Below are 22,221 nucleotides of genomic sequence, written 5' to 3'. Positions count from 1 at the left end.
TTGGTAGATTCAAGGTTGCTTTCGTTAGATAAAGGAAATAGTGTAAAATATAAAAAAAACTGCTCTTGGATCAGAAAAGTCTTAATTTGGCCTACAAACTGTTCAGTTCATAGTTAATTAAAAAAAAACATCATATCCTAACAACAAAATCGTTCACTAATATATTCTTTAAGGTTCAATGCACTAACATGAGTCCCTAATGGGAATTCATCGCAAGTGGGCGTAACATGTCAGTCGGTTTAGATGCCACACGTTAAGCCAGTCGACTAGGAATTGCATGTCTCATTAAACTAATGCGAACACCAGCTCGTTTTGTGCGTTCCCTTGAGTCTGAAAGCAGACAACTACCTAGTGGAGCTCCATTGAGTCGGAAGACCATGCTAGTGATGTAAATGATATGACATAATTGTGCACAGGGAAAACAGGTTCGGCTCAGTCCAGTCACTGTAAACTGTGTATCGATTCCATTTTAAGGTGGGATCACCCTTGGGCCACCAACATACTGCCTGTCATCGTAGATTGAGAGTCAAATGGGTAGAAAATTATTCAAATTGAGTGTGAATACCTTCGGAATTCACGATGATGGGCGCTGAGGACAAATGGAGCATAGGTTGGGTGTGCAGACATGTGTGCCAATGTAACACGAATGATAAATATTATTTCGACTCGTTGGGTAAACAGTGATGACAGTAATTGGTTGGATGACGAGTGTCATTATAATTACAATCATTATGAGGGAATATGTCTAGAAATTATAGGAATAATTTATACTCGGTTTAGAATTTATGTAGCATATATATCATTTCGGCTTACGCTCCTATGTTGTATCTATCGCTAAAGCTTAAATTATAAAACGACTTCTGCTTATACTCATTAGCATAAAACATTAGTTACAAATTCCTTGGATCATGAGTTTGAGAAAACGGACAATTTTGTTGTTTTCTGTAGTTGAGTTGGAGTTTGCCGTAAATGTATTGCTAACAAGGGAGCTCTGAGTTTTCCAAACAAAACTATTTTTGTGTTCAGATTCAGCATGCCAAAATATGAAGAAATACTCATGTGAGCGATGATGAAGGAGATAGATATCGACCAGGGGTTCTGCTGCGTCCAGATTCTCACTTGATCCAACTTTATAGCCAGTGATAACCAATGGGTTATAAGCGGTTTTCGCGCATCAAGAGCAACTGTGAAGAATTATGCTTGTATTATAAAAAAACGCTTATAACACGTAAAATTCTCTAGTCGGAACATGACATGAGTTCTTAATGTCGTTTCCAAACCTTTATAATATGTTTCATGTCAGCATGTCACATACTTCTTCTTATTTGGCATACGTCCCAACTGTAACTTTGAACCTACACGGTAGCTCGCAACAACTCAAAATTGAGCCAAACATGCTCATATCAACGGGAAGTATGGCTACTCAAAAGTGAGTAGGCGCACCTTTACTCACTTTTGAGTAAACTACGTTCTCGCGCAAAGTGAGTCAAAACCACTGTGTTATTTTCAGCCGAGAAGTTTGTTTTTTTTTATAAAAATGAAAATTACCAGCTCCAGACTACTGAAACCGTCTCCGCATGCAATTCCTTAATACATTTCCGCCGATGTTATACAATAATTTAGCCGTTTCTTACAGCTTTTGCTCCGACACGGCTGGCATTTCTAAGTCCCGGATTTGGCTGACTGAGTGGCTTTTACTCAATTTAAATTTCTCGTTTACTCAGATTTTGACAGCCTAACGTACTCTGCACGGGTTAAACAGATGGAAAAATCACAGAAGCTGCAAGCAGATAAATTTCTTAAGCAACTACAAAATTATTAGGTGGTTATTCATATTTTTTATACCTTGAAAATTACAGTGATTAAAATGTGATCCATCATGTCACATATAGTGATGAAACAGACTGATAGACAGTGTTTGCATTCTCATAAGGGGCTGTTCATTAACTACGTAGACAGTTGTTTGGGATTCTCCCCGTGCGTAGTCAATTGTCTATACAATTTGTATGGCCGTGGATGATTGCCAACCCCTTCTCCCCCCCCCCCCCTAAGCTGTCTACGTAGTTTACGAACATCCCCTAATTAAATTTGATAATAATTTAAATATTTATTTATTTGACGTCAATCATGTCTGTAGACCGTTTTTGTTACGTTGATTATTTGAAACACTGGTTCACTTTATGAGAGGAACTAGCCAAGTGCTAAAAATCGTAATAATAAAGTTATAAAAAAAACTGGTTCACTTAAATTCATGCAGATTTGCTTTACTACAATAGGTATGAGCATATACTTAGATGGTTCTAAATAAATGGTTCTCCTAGCTGTCGGTACGTTCGTAAATATTATTTTAGTTTGGTTTTGTACATTGTAAAGTAAATAGTCTTACGATGATAATTTGTAGAAAATAAATGTTGGTGTCGTAAATGCCGTGGTGAAATGTAAAAGTTCAATTGAATCAATACTCTGCGAGACGATGCCATTTATGAATGAAACCATTGCAAATCTACGACGCTCTTTGAATGTTTGGATGTTGATGAGCATACTTCGAGCTTTATAAGATGGTAAAGGAAGATTAGTTCAACTTGCACTCCGCTTAATAAAAACTGCTTTTGTACTGACTCTATTCTTTCTTCATGTATGCTTGATAAGGGAGACCAAACTATGCTGCAATATTCTACTATTGACCTGACATAAGCAAATGCCTAAATGCATAATGCAGGATTTTTAGACCCATTTTTCCTCGTCTAAATAAAACAGTCGCCACCTGATTAAGCCGTTCACCACCCTATATAGGATTTTATTTATCGGTTCAATTTTCATTCATATGTTGGTCAGCCATCAGTTTTTGCCATTGTACCGTAAATACCAGACAAAAAATGTATTATGTAGCATTCTACTATATATTTTAATAAGCTTTCAGGGGAAATATATAAGAAGAAATCAATCAGTTTTAACTTACTACCGGTTCGACACAAAATTGAAAACCAAGTTTTGAATTAACAATCATACCATCCACCATGATACATGATTAAATAAAGCATAAGAAAATGAAACTAATTTCGTTCCCAACTGGAAAAAAACCTCAAAAATCCGTTTAATGTTACCGAAGATATTACAAAAGTATTGAAAGCAATTCTATTTTGGCGTTGTGCACGAAGAGTAAAAAGAATTACATGAACAACAAAAATCATCGAAGCAAATCAAACGACCGTTCAAATCGATTACTATAGCTTGATCCGCTGAGTGAAAAAAAAAACAGGATTACCTCCTAGCTGGAATGAATTAACAATTTAAATTAAAAACTTTGATCCGACCCGTTTTCAATTTTAATCCTTTGCAATTGCATTCGACCGTATTCCCATGCCGATTGGCTAGCGAATAAATCAACCACACTGTATTTTCCCCCTGCTCTCTTTTTTTCATTACAGATAAATAAAACAATCAACTCTCTGCGGATAGCACATAGTGAAAGCGGAAAGTGTGAGACTGTGGTTGGGAATAAACAGAGGCAGAGAAGAAAATGTCCCTCCAAAATGACACCGACCCGGCAAGCAACTCGGGTTACGGCAGCTCCGATGAAACCGCATCATTACTGTTAATGTCCGCAAATAACAGCAGCAGCACAACGACAACTACGGGATCAAGTATCATATCAACCATTAGCAAGTCTAGGATGGCATCACACAGCTCGTTCAATGGACCAACAAATCAACAGTCGACTACCAGTGTCGGCGGTGTTAGCAGTACAAGTCCGATAACAATGACGGCGTCCGGTGCCAACAATGCCCCAAGTGGTGGAAATAATAGTAATAATACAAACAAGCCAACTCTTATACGGCAAGACAGAACGTCAACATATCTAGCGAGCCCCCAACTTTCGGCAACGGGGCTGGGTGGGTCAGAAGAGAGCGCACATGGGGATGATGATCAACAGAACGCACGCTCCGTACCCGACATCGAAATGCACTGCCGCCTCGAAGCACCAGCAATCGCCGTTTCCACTTCGTGCGATGGTCGGGGGACAGCATCAGGTGGTAGTGGCTATCAACTGGTGCCATACAACAGATGTCGTGCATGCCGTAACTGTGATAGACGTGCCTCCACTACACCGGTGTCTTCGCTACAACTAACTCGTTCAGTTTCGAAGGAAAGCGTCCGAAGTGCACTCCACAGTCGACTTATGGTTCAGCAGTCTACTATTCCACCAGTGTTGATCACATCGTCACCCACATCCGGATCTCGAATCATACGCCAAAGCTCTCAGCCCGAAGCAAGCTCGCATATCTGCTGTGGTAGCCAATGTGCGCATGTCTGTGCGCACCCTAGCTCCTCACTACGGCAATTACGCGAACCAGGCGACGGCATTGCTGGCATAGCGGCGGATTCTCTACGAATCAACGGTGGAATGCGACAGTTCAAACAGGTATGTTGAAGGCTTTCCACACTGGCATGCATCCCTTAGTAATTATTCTATTTTAAATAAATCACGTGAAATAATATCAGATTTAAACTAATAAATTACAATTATGATTGTGCCAATTACCGTTTGCATTACGTCTTCAATTTTGCTGTTTTGCTTTTCTCGAAACTGTCCGCTGTCCGAGTTTCGAATGTGAGTGTGCAAAAAGTATAATGCACCGACGCCGACGCCGACCAACAGACTAATGCCCGGTTTACAGTAGTACTGGTCCATAATGCTTATTAACCATAATTGGTGTAAGACGGCCAAGTGTGTGCCAGAAATTGATATATTAATCAGCTGCGAAAAACTGCTTACATCATGCTGATTATTAGGTCTGTTCCCGTACTTGCATTTTTTTTTGCATTTGCTGTCGATTGCCGCAGCTCTCTGTAAGTTGCTGTAAGAAAATAATATGGTGCAGCAAGTACGGGAACATAATTTCTATATTTCTGTACAGAATTTTACAGAAAAGCTACTGGACTGGAACAGACCTATTGTGAGTAGTGACTGAAGTTGGACGTATGTTCTCTGTGCTCTTACTTAATTAGATTTCCACTTCCATCCTTCGTCCAGTCGTCTGTCCTATAGACACCGTATATTTCTAGCTCGGTGGTTTCTCCCTATTTTGGTTGAATGGGCGATGTTCGTGTGGTTGCAGTGTTTGATAGTTTTTTAGGCTGCATAAGAAAAATATCCGCCGGTCTATGTACAGTGTTAAAAGTCTTAAGGAGACGGTTTCGGTTTACCCGTGCATCAATTGGAAAGGGCTTATGATATTCTGATAAACAAAAGCTAAAATAACAGTATCGCTTCGATAGGAAATATTTATCAGCATTTTAACGTAGACATCATATCAGGTGTTTTGTCTTCGATTTTAATAAAATTTAGGAAAAAAAGTTGAAACAGAAAATTTAGGAGCTAAAATGGAATGCAAATAATAATTCATTCTTCGAGCATCGCACTATTTATATATATATATAATATTTATATGCATAATATTTTTATACCGTAGGAAAATTTACATTTCCAACATTTTTTTTTAAATCATATCCTTTCTTTAGTTTTAATATCAATGGTAAACATGACAAGTTCAGGTATAAAAATAACAAGTCTCCGCGTACATCGTACGGGTTAGGCAAAATATGTGCGTTTTACTTTATACTGGCCCTTCGCTCATTTTCAACTTCTATTCAATTTTCATACTGCCGTACTCTAACGGAACTATCCACCTACCCTCTTCTAAAGATCATTCTCTAGCTAATAAATTATCACACTAAAGCTTCATGTTAGCATTTCTAACCAACTCCATAAAAAATGAAACTACGATGTTCAGAATCGATTCCTAGATAATGGGGTCATACTTAAAGGACGCATTTTTTTCAATAATTTATCCCGTAAAATTCCAGGGCAAACTTTTTATTTTCAAATATGTGTATCTCAGAGATGCCATGGCAGAATAAACTGAATTTGTTTGAACATCACTTCCCCCACAGACTCCACCTTCTTTGTTATACATTCAAGAATGTGTTAACACGGGGGTGTTTTTTCCAATCTTTATCATATCTTACTTATCATTTCGACAACATATTGATTTTTTTCGTGGATCTCTCCAAAATCATAGAGGACAATCATAAGTCCCTTGCTACCTTGGAATCGGTTCCGGATGTTGCGGATTATGATAAACTTTATTATCCATCATAACCATACTAAGCGACGTATAAAATCACAACTTCTCGACGAAATATGACCAATAGCACTCAAAGCAAAAACCATAAAGCCATATGGTCTTCGGACCGGTTAGGAGTATTCCGGATTATGATTCCGTATGGTCATATTTGATATATCTCATAACCATATTGAACGACATATCAAATCACATCTACTGGGCAAAATATGACCAATGACTAAACCGTAGAACCGGTTCCATATATTCTGGATCATGGTTCCACACGGTCAAATTTTATATCTCTTATAACCATATGAAGCGACATATTAAATCAGATCCATCAGTCCGCATCGTGCTCTCTTGCCGTGCGGATCTATTTGCTTTTTGCTGAAGGAAGTGTTACTACTACCTAAAGCTACAACAAATTTAAACAGCACTTTTCAGTGCTCAACCTGTAAAAATTTTCTACCTTGTTCAACTCTTATTCCTCTTCGATCCTTGTTTGGACCCTACCCGAGGTAATCCTTCTTGGATATCGATTTGGAAAATTCCTCTTCGATCCTTCAGATTCTTATAGTAATCTGCTTGGAAGTCGATTTGGATAAAAATTTACTGCCGCCATGGCGCCTAAACGCAAAAGAAAGGGGCAAACTCTTGACCTCCCTTCTGAAGAAATTAATTTGAGTAATCAATTTGATTTGCTCACGGATGATGAGAATGATCCATCATCCAAGAAAAATTCTAGTAAACTTTCCCGGCTTAATGCCAAGAAGGAAAAGATTCCCCCTATTGTGATAACCACTACCGATTTCCATGCTCTTCGCATGGAACTTTTGAATTTCGTGAAAGTTAAGTTTTCACTACAAATTGGACGTCGGGGTGAATGCCGTGTATTGGCTGAAACCTTGGACGGATTTAAATGTCTTCTCAAGTATCTTACTGAGAAGAAGCACAAATGTTTTACTTACGACACCAAAACTGAACGTGTGTTCAAGGTTGTCATGAAAGGACTGCCCAGTGGTGAATCCCTGGATCAGATCAAAGATGAACTGGCAAAATTACTTGGAGTTGTGCCACTCCAAGTAATCAAAATGAAAATGAAATCCCGTCCTGGCGATTCGCGCAACGGGATTTCTAATGATTTTTATTTAGTTCACTTCAAGTCTAGTGAACTAAACAACCTTAAGGCCTTAGAAAAAACTAGCCTTATGCTCCATGTCCGAGTGAAGTGGGAACACTTCAGGAAGACTGGAGGAAATTTCCAAAACCTCACCCAGTGCCGTAAGTGCCAGGGATGGGGTCACGGAACTAAAAATTGCTACATGCCAGCTAAATGCATGAATTGTGGTGATTCCTTTCACGCAAAGGACGACTGTCCTGTGAAGGAAGATCCTTAGAAATTTAAATGTTCAAATTGTGGTGAAAACCACAAATCCAATTTTTGGGAATGTAAGACTCGCAAAGCGATCCTACAATCTCGTTCTAACCGTCAGGTAGGAAACGCTCCACGTTTCCGACCAGGTACAAATTCCTCTGCTGTTAACAACGGTCAGCGAGGAACAAATTCTACATTCGTACCCGTAGGTACAAATATCACCCCTACTTCAAATGTTTCATCTGTACCTACTCCCCTCGCTGCTAACAATGTTCAACGAGTTAATGGAGCTACCTATGCTGCTATTACAGCGGGTAGAAATCAAAATACTAACCAACGTTCTAACGGAAATTTTGACAATTTTGACTTAGGAAGCATTACTGCCCCCAAAATGGAATTTTTACAGAATTCATTAATTGACATGATTTCTGATATGCTTAAATCTAACTCCATGTTTGATGCTATTCAAACTGGAGTAAAATTTGCAAATAATATTGTCATGACTTTAAAATTCAGTAATGGATTTTAAAGCATTAAATATTGTAAATTGGAATGCTCGATCTCTTAAAGATAATGAAGACGAGCTATTTAACTTTTTAAGAGTTCATAACGTGCATATTGCCGTTATAACTGAAACGTTCCTTAAACCTCCCCATAAGGTTAAGAAGGACGCAAACTACTTGATTTATAGAAATGATCGTCTTGATGGACCCTGTGGTGGCGTTGCCATCATTATTCATAGACGAATCAAACATAAAATTCTTTCTTCATTTGAAACCAAAGTTTTTGAAACTTTGGGAGTTTCTGTTGAAACAAAATTTGGACAACTTACGTTTATAGCTGCCTATTTGCCATTCCAATGCGTAGGCCAGCAAAAGAATTTTCTCAAGGGTGACCTCCAGAAACTTACCCGTCATAGGTCTAAATTCTTCATTATTGGTGATTTTAATGCAAAACACCGCTCATGGAATAATGCTCAAAGCAATTCCAATGGTAATATTCTGTTTGATGATTGTTCTGCAGGTTATTACACTATTCAATATCCAAACAGCCCAACATGCTTTTCTTCTGCAAGAAATCCCTCCACTATTGATTTGATCTTAACTGATTCATGTCAACTTTGTAGCCAATTGGTTACCCATGCTGACTTCGGTTCTGATCACCTTCCAGTAACTTTTGAAATATCCCAAGAAATAATTTCTAATCCAAACAGCTCTACTTTCAATTACCATAGAGCTAATTGGGAGCGGTATCGAACATTTATGGAATATAACTTCGATCCAAACATTCCTTTGCAAACCAAAGATGAAATTAATTATGCTCTTGAATCTCTGACTACTTCTATAGTTGAAGCAAGAGCTGCCTCAGTACCAAAATGCGAGGTTAAATTCGATTCAATTATAATAGACGATGATCTTCAGCTCTTGATCCGTCTTAAAAATGTCCGTAGGAGACAATATCAAAGAACACGCGATCCTGCCATGAAAGTTATCTGGCGGGATTTGCAAAAACAAATTAAAAAGCGATTCTCTGCCCTGAGGAACAAAACTTTTGAAAATAATATTTCTAAATTAGACCCGAGTTCCAAACCCTTTTGGAAACTCACAAAAATTTTGAAAAAACCTCAAAAGCCTATTCCAGCGCTTAAAGAAGGTGGTAAAATTTTGATCACAAATTTGGAAAAAGCTCAGAAACTTGCTAAGCAATTCGAGAGTTCCCATAATTTCAGTTTGGGTCTTACTAGTCCTATTGAAAATCAGGTTGCTCGGGATTTTCTGAATATTTTCTCTCGGGAAAATATTTTTGATGATTCCTGGGGGACTGATTTGGACGAAGTAAGGTCTATAACTAAAAATTTTCAAAATATGAAAGCTCCTGGTGATGATGGAATTTTCTATATCCTCATCAAAAAACTCCCAGAGAGTACCTTGTCTTTCTTGGTAAAATTATTTAACAGATGTTTCCATTTGGCATACTTTCCTGATAAATGGAAAAATGCAAAAGTTGTTCCAATTTTGAAGCCGGATAAAAATCCAGCTGAAGCTTCTAGCTACCGTCCAATAAGTTTGCTTTCTTCAATAAGTAAACTTTTTGAAAAGATAATTTTGAATAGAATGATGCTTCACATCAATACGAACTCAATTTTTGCAGATGAGCAGTTTGGATTTCGCCATGAGCATTCAACTACTCATCAACTCTTAAGAGTTAACAATTTAATTCGTTCAAACAAATCTGAAGGCCACTCAACTGGAGTTGCTCTTCTAGACATAGAAAAAGCATTCGACAGTGTTTGGCATGAAGGTTTGATTGCTCAATTGAAAAAGTTTAATTTTCCTTTTTATATTATGAAATTAGTTCAAAATTATTTAACTGACAGAACTCTTCAAGTAAATTATCAAAATTCCAAATCTAATCGACTACCTGTTAGGGCAGGAGTTCCTCAGGGTAGCATTCTTGGGCCTATATTGTATAACATTTTCACTTCGGACCTCCCTGATTTGCCTAAGGGTTGCCACAAATCTTTGTTCGCTGATGACACAGGCATTTCCGCTAAAGGAAGAAGTCTTCGTGTTATTTGCAGCAGACTGCAGAAAAGTTTAGATATTTTCTCTTCTTATTTACATTATATACTTGACCAAAAATTAACTTTTAAAGATCACATTGAGGGAATTCAAGCCAAATGTAACAAATATATTAAATGTTTGTATCCTCTTATAAACAGGAAATCCAAACTTTGCCTGACGAATAAACTTCTAATATTTAAACAAGTTTTTAGACCGGCCATGCTTTACGCTGTGCCAATATGGTCTAGTTGCTGCACTACCAGGAAAAAAGCACTTCAAAGGATTCAGAACAAAATTCTGAAAATGATTTTGAAGTTGCCTCCCTGGTACAGTACAACCGAAGTACATAGAATTTCGAATGTTGAGACTTTAGCACAAATGTCCAACAAAATAATTAATAATTTCAGGCAAAAATCGTTGCAATCCTCAATTGCAACGATTAATTCCCTTTATACTTAGATAAGATTTAGTTTTAGTTTTTAGTTTTAAGATATCAATTGTTATACTGACATGCAGGTTAAAAAACTTGTTTAAAATACTGAATTGCCAAGACATGAACAATGTAAAAACACTTAGATATATATCATAACAATTAAGGCTGGTACGTTACTGCAGTAACTGGAGCACCTAGGTTAAAATGAAATGTAATTTATTTTGAATTTGGAACAAATAAAGAGTTAAAAAAAAAAAAAAAAAAAAAAAAAATCAGATCCATTTGACGAAATATGATAAACGGCATGCAAAACGACATCCATAGAGCCATATGGCCATCGTAAAACTGGTTTTAGATGCACCGGTTTTCTGGTTCCATAGTAAAATTTGACATACTATATCTCATAACCATATCAAGCGATTTATCAAATAACATCTACTCGACGAAATATGACCAATGGCTCTCAAAACGATAATCAGCCATATGGTCACGGTAGAACCGGTTCTGGATATTCTGGATCATGGCTCTACATGGTCGGATTGTTATTCCATATGGTTGAAATGTCATGGTTATGAAAATGGAAATATCAAATCTAATCTTCATGAAATATGACCAATGATCCTCAAAACTTTATCCATAGAACCATGACCATCGTAAAACTAGTTCAGATATTTTTTGTTCATGGTGGCTGTGGAAACATGAATAGCGCTGATTGACCCCTTACAATAGGTTTCTGATGATCCAAGTAATTGGGTTGCATTCTACAAATTATTCATTACACTGGAACCTCCATTTACGTACCAAACCGGGGGTTTGTAAATCGAATTAGTGCGTAAAAAAAACCTCGTTATTTGAGCTTTACTTCGTAAAAAGAAAACTCGTTATTTGGGATTTACTTCGTAAAAAGAGGTTTTTGAAAATATTGCCAAATACCCCACAATATTGATATTTTTGGAATCGGAGAGACGTGCTGGGACCGGAAATCCATGTTAGACGCCATTTTGAAATTAAAGATGGCGGCATCCGGTTCATGAAAAACTGGGAAATACTGTCAATACCCCACAATATGGGTATTTTTGGAATCGGAGTGACGTGTAGGGACCGGAAATCGATGTTTGACGCCATTTAAAAAAAAAACAAAAAGGGCGGTACCCGGTTTCAGAAAACCTTCAAAATTATGTCAAAAAGCCCACAATATGGCTTTGACTTCTGCGTGAAGTCAACGATTTACATAGTTGAAGATGCTAATTTTGAATAACTGACTGAAGTGGTAATTTTTATACGATAGATGAGGAGGAGATGAAAGTATATAATTGATAGTTCCGTTTAGATTACGGCAGTGTGAATATTGTATATAGAAGAGTAGATAGCGAGCTCTACTCTTCTATATGCAATTTTCACACTGCCGTAATCTAAACGGAACTATCAATTCTATACTTTCATCTCCTCCTCATCTTTCGTATAAAAATTACCACTTCAGTCAGTTATTCGAAATTAGCATCTTCAACTACCACAATATGGGTATTTTTGGAATCGGAGTGACGTGTAGGGACAATATGCGGGATATTTACAGTATTTTCCAGTTTTTCATGAAGCGGATGCCACCATCTTGGATTTAAAAATGGTGTCAGCTATAGATTTCCAGCTCCTACACGTAACCGTAATTCCAAAAATATTTGGAATATACCCACATATTGTGGGGTATTGAAAGTATTTTCTAGTTTTTGGTGAACCGGATGCCACCATCTGGATTTAAAAATGGTGTCAGACATGGATTTCCGGTTCCTGCATGTGTCACTCTGTTTCCAGTGATACTCATATTGTGGGGTATTTCACAGATTTTCCTAGATTCCCAAAATCGCAAAAAAAAAAACTCGTTATTTTACTTCGTAAAAAGAGGGGCGTAAATTGAATACTGCGTAAAAAATACTTCTTAAACGGAGGTTTCAGTGTATTCATATTAATCATTCATCATCATATCGTCCAATCATATTTACTCGGCGACATATTTATCATCACTTGTTTTTGGCTGTGTTACGTCCCCTCTAGGACTATACGCCAGTTTTCAACTTAGTGTTCTTTGAGCACTTTTAAGATTTTAAAACCCGAAAAATTCATAAACAGGACCGAAAATGGAGCCCAGCCACCTTCAGCATGGTCTTGCTTTATAGCCATAGCAAAGTGAGCTAAGTTAATGACATTTGAAAAAAAAATCATTAATCAAAATGGACACCGTGAAGACGGTTTTAAATATACCAAAAAATGGTTTGGATACAAACAAATCCGTTGTTTTTTATTTTTTTTTGGTTCTATGATTCCAGGTATTTGGAATCAACGGTCATTATTCAGAGGCTGGCAAATATTTAAAATATGTATGAATGAATGTCTTCACGGGGGCAGGTGGTTCTAAATTCTCCATAAAACGATCTCCGTAGCTTATGGACAGACCCAAAGCAACCGGCAGTTTATCAGCCAGTTTCATATACGCGATTAGAGGAAACATTCATCTACCTGTTGTGATGTTAGGTACTACCTACAATCCACAAGACCAGTTTTTGAGAGCTTTTAAACTTCACCAGCACGAGGACATAAACAATCATCCGTACAAATATATTACATTTTGTAAAGACTGTGGATTTTCGTCAACCTTCCTTTTCCCAAAATCTGCCAATTTCCTTTCCGGCAAATTAACACGCAAACTTTTCCCTAAAAAAATGAAAAATTTCCATCCTGGGTGGCCGCTTGTTTTACTTTGACCTGAGCCCTGGTCCAATTCCTATCAAACAAACTTGATGTTCTTGTTGAAGCTCTTCTCTCAGCTCCACAGCCATGACTGCTGCTGCGATATCTTGCCTGGTTCTAATCCAGCATTTGCTTTCGTTTGTGATCTTGCATAGTGTATCTTCGATTAACCTTCACTTATGTTTCTGAAATTCTGTTGATATTGACTTCGGATCTGCCATATATATTCAGTACATCGGCTTTTAGGTGACCATATGGTTCTATCATTGTTGTTTTGATAGCCATTGGCCATATTTAGTTGAGTAGATGTGATTTGATATGGCAATGATAGATAACGAAATTGATCATGTGGAGTCATAATTCGGGATATCTGAAACCGGTTCTACGGTGGCCATAAGGCTCTGTTATTAATTGCTAGAGTTATTGGTCATATTTTGTCAAGTAGATGTGATTTGACATGTCGTTTGATATGGTTAAGATAAATTCACCCAATTTACCCATTTCGAACCATATTCCTGAATATCTGGAACCTGTTCTACAGTGGCCATGGTTGATGTTTAGGTGCCATTGGTCATGATTCGTCGAGTAGATGTGATTTGATATGTCACTTGATATGATTTCGAAAGATAAAAAAATCTACCATTTGGAACTATAATCCGGAAAATCCGGAACCAGTTCTACGGTGGCCATACGGGTCTATATGGCTTTCGTTTTCAGCGCCGTTTGTCATATTTTGTGGAATAGAAATGATTTGATACGCCGCTTGAATTGGTTATCAGAGATATCAAATTTGGCCATGTGGAACCATAATCCGGAATATCCTGTCAAATAGATGAGATTTGATATGTCGCTTGATATGATTATGAGAGATATCAAATTTATCATACGAGATATCAAACGGGTTCTACGGTGACCATATGGTTCCGTGGTTTTTATTTTGAGTTTAATTGGTCATATTTCATCGAGTAGATGTGATTTGATATGGCGCATGATATTGTTATGGTAGATAATAACTTTGACCATATGAAATATTAATCCGGAACATCCGGAATCGATTTCATGGTAGGCATGTGGTCTCATGATTGTTCTTAATCATTTCCGAGAGTTCCACGAAAAAATATATGTTGTCGCAATGATAAGTAAGATGATAAAGTTTAAAAAAACACCTCAGTGCCAACACATTCTTGAATATAAAACAAAGAGGGAGGGGCCTGGGGGGCAGTACCTCCCCAAAGATGAAAGAATCACTCACCGGAATGATGTTAAAAATAATAATTCAATCGGTCATGGCCGATCTTGGATACAAATTTTTGAAAATAAAAAGTTTGTGCCGGGCTTTTACGGGTTAAGCAGATGAAATAAACACTGTGCACTCGCGTATTCAGCTTTTCTCACTCGAGTGTGATACAAACGCTCTCTCGTGCATCCAATATATTGTCATATTGTCATGCTTAACACATAATTTTATCTGCTTTAAATTAGCCTACTAATCAAAGCAGTAACTAGTATATCACCGACAGTAACTAGTAATTTAGACAGAAACTAGTTCTAAAAAAATAACAATTAATTTCTAGCTAAACTTGCTTTATGGACCACTTAGGATATGATATCAAAACCAAATACAAAACTATAAGCCCTTTCCGTATGATGCGCGTGAAACCGAGACTTCTGTTTTTCCATTTCAATCCCATCCGTGCCTAGGACCCATAAGAAGATAATCTCCTGGCATCGCATCGTGTGCGCGCAGATGAGAGGAAAACAGCAGCAAACACGTGTTGCGTTTCGAAAATAACCCGGCCTAAAAATAAAACCGCCACTAGTCCTAATAGCCACGCTAATTTCTTTGCCTTTTTTTCTGCTTATTTCTCTCGCGCTGCCAATGTTTCGCTCCTTAGGTACGTACAAATATTCGAGTAAATTAACCCAAAGTTGAGCAAATGGTTCGGATTTTGGAGGGAGATCTGGTCAAAGATGACGTTCAGGTGGTGTTGGTGGTAGTGGAAATGGGAAAAGCCGGGACTGACGGAGTGAGTGCCGATTAAATTCTCCAATCGAAATACTCGTGATACATGTTATGTGAAAATAGAATCTTCTTTGAAATGCAAACAGATCGCAGCCGACGCGGTTTTGAACGTAGCGCATGGATTGATTGAGGGGCGGCCTGGTCTTCAATCGAGCGATTTATTGCAGTGAGGAGGAGGAACATGGCAGCGAACGATGACGGTGTGTTCTGTTTTCGTGTTTGATATGTTAAACCTACCATGGTTGGAGGAATTTACTTTCATTTGAATTTTCTTTTGGAATCTCTTGGTAATTTGTGCACCAAGCAAGGAAGATGTTGCGTTTTATTGGCTGTGTAATAGTGTGTGGTTTTCAGTAGCTCCTTTACATTGATTACTCCACATTCTCAACGTTCCCTAACTAAATTGCATAACTATATAAATCCCCGACTAAATTTTACAGCGCTGCGGTAGCGGTTTGAGCCATCATGTCATATATTTTCTGGAAGGGAAAAGTTCTATTGGCCAGAGAATTTTCCCTATCGATATATAAGGCTATGATCAACCCATGTTCCCTGTATATAGAATTTGAGTTTATCATGGGATTAATACTTGCACGATGCTGATTCTCCAGCATCTGGAGACAAACATATATAACATAATGAACTTTACTCACTGTAAAACATCGCTGTTAAGCACTACCGCCGTCTGTTGTGTACACTGTGACGGGCAGAACGCTCAACAGATGGCAGTAGTGTGTAAATGTCAAACGCAAGGGAATTGACTATGCACGCCACAGTTGTAAAGCCCTACAGTAAAATTATGGACGTCTGTCAAAAGTTGTTCCAATCGAACCGTCAAAATGCACCGCTTTACTTGATTGGAACATTTTTTTTCAGTTTTATGGTGACAGTCGTCCATATTTTTACTGTAGGGCTTTACACAGTTGGCGTTAGTACTAACTTTCTTTTATATGGCTTTCTCAATCTAGGGTAATCCAAACAGTCAATTCAAGACCAACAATTGAAATTTTCTTAACTCCATTTTGTAAACAAACCTTGTAAGGCCATTTTCTCGCGAACCGAAACTTTCATTCGCAAACCCAAGCCTAAGAATTTCCCCTACCTGTTAATTATGTTGATTTGCCTTTGCATACTTCGGTTCGCGAAAAAAAAGGCCTTACAAGGTTTGTTTACAAAATGAAGTTAAGGCCATTTCAATTGTTGGTCTTGAATTATGCATTGGCCGATGTTTTAGCCGTTTATTGTAGCCTTTTCAAAGGTAATACAGTCTACCAGAATAAACAGCCGAAATGCCAAGCAATGCAATCAGGCTGACCCTACACTGAGAAAGCTATGAAAAAGGAATCTTTCTACAAACTCGTCGAACAACCCGTTAAATACGGGAATAGAGTAGAGCATGGTGAAAAATACAAAAGATCTTTCCCTGTTGTTGCTGTTCTATAAATTAACAATATAGCTCTAATACTCAATGTTTACGTCAAATCAATAATATTCTTCAGCCCAAAACGTATGATATTGCCTACCGGAACATATTTTTTTAGACAGAATTTCGGTTTTAAACGAAAAACTGCATTTGAATTTACAAAAATTAATGACGTCCCGTTTCCCTTTAAAGTATTCATATTTTGATAAAAGCATATGATAAATTCACAGTGGCGATGTGAAATAACTACACGCTAAATTTTGATTGCTGAGCTCCCTGCAATCCTTTGTTTTTGCAGAGGTCTCAGCAAAAGTGCCGTTTGGTTGCTGAGCTTAGGAGAAGTAGTCACTGAATCCCAGCAAACAAAAGTTATGTGTGCTGCGATCTCTGTAAAATGCGTTGCCGTTGGTTGTGTAAATCTCGTCAAAATATTGCCGAGATGGGCCAATCAAAACTGAGTGCGTAAAAATTTAGACCTAAGAATTAGCAGAAAATTGCCAGGTCATTTGGCTGACAGAAGAATTTCACATAGCATGTGTCATCATCAGTTTGCTTTTGGCGCCCTCAACGGCACCAATCTTCAACGTTCTCGAATATCAGTACTCCGTCAAATCACCACCACCCAGACTTCCTTTCCGCTTATCCGATTCATTTTGATTGATGGCTTCCTCTTTGAAATGCAATGTTGACAAAATTTATTTTATATTTCTCTTGTTTCACTTTAATGCTTCTATACCGGTATTGCTTTCGTTTGTCGTTGCCTCAAATTGCGCACCGATGCCAGTGAGTGTTGCTGTTACTCTTTTGCTACTTTGTGCTTCATCATTCTACCAAACTCAGTACAATGCTGGCAGGGATGGATCGCTCTTTGGAACATCGTTCATCACTTGTTTATTTAGAGCATTTCCACGCAAAATTAGCAAATCGACAGGATATGGCTCTTTTTGAATTGAATGAAACTTTGCACATATCTTGGTTGCTACCCAAAATGACATGTTCCATAAAAAAAATTCTATTGTTCCGGACTAATTTTCTATACGGGCTTATGTGAAAAATGAGTTTTTATATTTTCAAAAAATCATAACTTAAAAACGGTTCAGGGGAAATGGCTCTAATGTTGGCCTATGGATCTAAGATTGGGCCCATCGCTAAAAATCTGCTTTTTATCAATTTTATTTAGATGAACGCGTCATTGGAACGGTACTAATGAATATTTTTGGACGCAATTGAAAATTTAGTCGATTGCTGAATTTATGTATGAGCCCAAATTAGGGGCATTTAGGCCGACATAACATCCATTTTCCCTACTTGATCGAAATATGATCTGAGAAGAAGTTGTAGCTAATAATATAGTCTAAAGTAAAAAAAAATACACTGAGAGAAAAATCATTTAGATTTTCTCAAAAGACACCTGCGTGGATTTTTTTAAATTTTTATTTGAAGATTATTATTATAAAAAAAAGCTTAAAATAGTTTTTTTTAAATATTTTTTTTTGTATTCTGTTATTCAATGTTTTTTTATTGAATATACCATACTTTCACTTTTGACTTTCTCTCAGATGTCATTATGATCAAATATACCGATTTCAAGTTAAGATTTTTTTTTGAAAAAATTAAAACAATTTTCTTAACATTAGCCCTTATAAAAAAAAAATAGTCAGGAAAAATTTAATTTTTTTTTATACAAAATGTCATATTGGGTAGGAAGATCTACTATCCATCCTACTAAGCTCAACCCGCGCCTTACCTCTCTTTCCAAATCGGACATGACCCAAGAATGATATTTTCTAAAGTAATTTTATTTCCATTCCCTTTTGGATTTGATAAAGAGCCATAAATTGTTGAACTATTGTTGAACATTTAACACTTCTTCTTGATTCCAAATTCGCCCTATCAGTAACAATACTGTCCAAATGCATTAAAACCCCATTGGATTTTCTTTGCCGTATAGAGGAAGGCAGAAAACATTGATTCGCTTCTTTTTTCATAAAAAAACAAAGAGTGAAAATATTCATTCAATGCGCTCTAATGCGCTGTTTTTTCTAGCCAATGAACATGCGTATTGAAATAAACGTAAGAATGAGTTTTGCCGTTTTAAGCTCTATAGAAAGCTAACGTTAAGTCAAATTGAATTTTCGGTTAATCCATCTTATAATAGGGGGCTGTCCATAAATCACGTGGACAGGTTTTGAGGGGTTTACATACTCCCTTTCCCTGCGTGGACAATATCCATATAAATTTTCAAACAATTGTATGGTCCGTGGACTCTGGAACGTGGACTAGATAGAATAATGTTATTTTTCTCCTGAACAAACTTCAAAATGTTTGCAACGTAGAGCTACACTCTATGTTGTCACTGAAGATGCAGGTTTTAAAGTTTGATCGGGAGAATACTAGCATTAGGTAATCTATCCTTTTTTTAGATGGATTAACTGTAAGTTCAATTAAACTAAACCTAATATACTTTATTAACAATATAGTTCACTCTTCGATTTTCCATACACAACGCAGAGGACAGAAACTTCGTGTTCGACACACTAACTTTGGAAAAGGCTACCAACATGCATTTGATTCTGAGCGGCGCCGGTGGTGTAATGGTAAACGTGATTACCTCTCACCCCAGCAGGCCTGGGTTCAATCCCATTCGGCACCGCCGGGATGTTCTGAGGGAAGTAAAGCCGTTGGTCCCCGGTTCATGAGTTGATGGGTCGATAGGTAGGGTCCAGGTGTGGAAGCTGCCTCCCTGTTGTCGGTAGCATTGGTGCTCAGCACGGAAAACAAATCAAGGGAAAAAATGCATTTGATTTCAGTTGAGGGGTGAGTGATTCGCAATTATTACACGTGGAAATTATAATTTAATTACCTTAATTACAATCAGGGAAAACAGTTGTGCACATTCATTAGGCCTGTAGATACACGAAAATAATTGCTTAAAAAGTTTTGATTTAAATCTCTGTTGTAGCTTTGAACCATCTCTCTTAATGTTCATAAATAGAATACATTAGTTTCTTCTACTGGCGCTTGTTCGCGGAATACCGTGTCTCCGAAAAAAAACAAAAGAGCGAACTATATTGCTAAAACAGTATATTTGACTTAACGTTAGCCTTCCATACTGAAAAGTAATGAACGATGCTGGAAAGAGCGATCCATCCCTGAGCAGGCAATCACAGTAAATACTAACAATCCTCCCACGATCTCCTCAGAGCAGGCCACAAACTGTGTTTCTGGTTTGTTTTCGTTTGTTCGGGGAAGACTAAGATTACGATCGAATTTTCCGCTTTTCTGCTTTCATGCTTAGGATGATTAGGCTACAAATCTACTAGTGAAAGGAACCAACAGATGCCGGACGATGATGGAGACAGTGATATGATAATGCAGTGATGCCAATGGTTTCTTGCTCTAATGTCACACGGAATCGGATCTCATTGTTTTTCACAAATCCAACGTTAAGTCAGAAACCACGCGGCTCCATCAATGGTTAATTTATGAGGTGGGAGCACCCGGGTGGTTATTACTAAAAATTGTTCATAATGACAGATCGACATAAAGCATCACATTTGGCATCACTGCGTCTGGCAACTGTTTATGAGAATGTGCAAAGATGATGGTGATGAGTTTGGTCTCCTGTTTTTCGTCAAACTCAGTCTTTCAGTATTTCCGTTTTTTTTTGTTTACGACAATAGACGAGCAAGCAGCTACAAGGTGTCGAGATTTTGTTAGGATTAGTGGAGCGTGACTGTCTGCTGTCGAAAGAGAAGTAGTAAAATGTATACTTCAACTGCCGAGATATGCTTTAGTGCGGAAAAATCAAATCACAATATCGGCAAAGCGAGTGCTGAACCGGAACATGTCAAATTATATTGTAGTCACTGGAATAAAATGAACATTTTTACACCAGTCCTAGAAGGAGCATCTAACTGTCTATTTTTTATTATTTTTTCCACCTGAACATCTATATTCTACATTCTTTTAAAGTTTTTCTGTGATTCCTATAATTTAATCTTAACAACTATCTTTCTATCTATTCCCGGTTCTATATTCCTTTCTTCGGTTTCACCCCCACTCATATGGAATTCTAATCTCGCCGGGTGCAGCTCGTTGCACGCAGAAAGGAAAAGGAGAATGAAAAGGTGTGTGGTCTGTTTTTCCAAGTGTGGCACTTGACACCGTAGTGATCCAAATCGAGAAAAGCACAAATAAAAAATGCGTGTGCACTAGCTGTTCAGCCACAAAAAAAAGCTAATTGGTTTTCCTTTGTTTTCCCTCCCCATCGCGTCAATCTGTTAGATTTCAATTCAACAGATGAAGCTAGGATCGTAAGCCCGTACCTTCTGTTTGTACAAACCATTTCGAACACCTGCGCTTCTACTAGTGAACGTTTATAAATAGCACCCTTGTACGTACATATGATGGCCGTGGTTAGAATGTTGCTTGATCAAACGATGAGAACGCACACAAAACTAACATTTTGTCGGGAATAGTGCGTTCCATTAACGAGTTGATCAAACATCTCTATTTATTTCGAAATGATTAATTTTTAAATGAAATCGGTAAATCACGATCCACAGGTATACGTGCTTATTTGAGCCCATGCTAAACATTTATGTAAACATCCATAAACTATACTAATAGGGTAAGTGAGTCAGTTTTGGCACTAGTGCTACAGTTTTTTACTCAAAGGCTTAACTCAAATTTGAAATATATTTTCATGGATTTATTAGCGTAGATGTATGGTAAAATGCATCTTCTAAAGTTGTATCGAAATAAATTTTGTAAATAATGAAAAACATCTGAAATTTAAGATAGGCCAAGTAGAGAACCATAAGGGCCAAAAATTTGTCCATTTACCCTAGTTAATTTCATCATATTTTTAGGCTACATTTAGGTACATATGTAAACATCACTTTCTCCCAACATGTTAGAACTTACAACGCTCCAAGTTGTATGTTTAGATTCGATGAATAAGATCATACGAAGATATTCATTACATTATCATGCCATTCCATTCCATTTCATGCCAGTGTATATCAAACATTGAGCTCAACGAATTAGTGTCTATGAAATAAATTAGCAAGTACATTTATACTGAAGCAAATCTGAACAAAACTAGCGTATATGGGGAATGCAATTTTATCAGCATGTACAATTAGTTCTCATTGGCAGTATCTGATTCAATGCAAGTAACATTGCAAGTTTTTAAGCATTCTACAAGTCTAAATCATGGTCTACAGAACCCTCATAAAACTCAAATTATTACTTAATCCAAATTGCACAAATATCATTCCAATCCGAATTACTAAGGGATTCGGACACCCCGGATCTTACAATACGGTATGAGGTACAATACCAAACAACATTCTCGACATCGTGGTAACCGTCTCTACAGGCGCATATATTGATGGGTGACAGCCCAATTCTTTAGAGATGCCAGTCTAACAAACGAAATTGGTCATATCGTGGCTATAGTTCTGGTCCATGTTCAACCCTTTGAACCATGGTTCGTTCGACACCTGTGGAAGAATAGAATGTAGCC

At 37.5% G+C, this 22,221-nt stretch overlaps 1 protein-coding gene across 4 annotated transcripts in view; it reads left to right on the top strand.

The window, feature by feature from the left end:
* The window catches only part of SK (small conductance calcium-activated potassium channel), a 685,909-nt gene that overhangs the window by 195,981 nt on the left and 467,707 nt on the right, over positions 1–22,221 (top strand). For 2 of the 4 annotated variants that reach the window (XM_065225562.1, XM_065225559.1), the window contains exons 2-3: positions 3,429–4,423; positions 20,783–20,818. In XM_065225562.1, the coding sequence (XP_065081634.1) occupies positions 3,521–4,423; positions 20,783–20,818 (939 nt within the window). In that variant the 5' untranslated portion in view covers positions 3,429–3,520. The remainder of the gene's footprint in view (positions 1–3,428; positions 4,424–20,782; positions 20,819–22,221) is intronic. The other 2 variants (XM_065225563.1, XM_065225561.1) reach the window with 1 other exon arrangement.

Source organism: Ochlerotatus camptorhynchus, unplaced genomic scaffold (genome assembly GCF_037179485.1).
Source record: "Ochlerotatus camptorhynchus isolate MF236.1 unplaced genomic scaffold, CSIRO-AGI_Acam_v1.1 ptg000231l, whole genome shotgun sequence".
Taxonomy (NCBI): domain Eukaryota; kingdom Metazoa; phylum Arthropoda; class Insecta; order Diptera; family Culicidae; genus Ochlerotatus; species Ochlerotatus camptorhynchus.
Note: the sequence above shows the minus strand (reverse complement) of the source record. Positions and strands in the feature narration are given on the sequence as shown.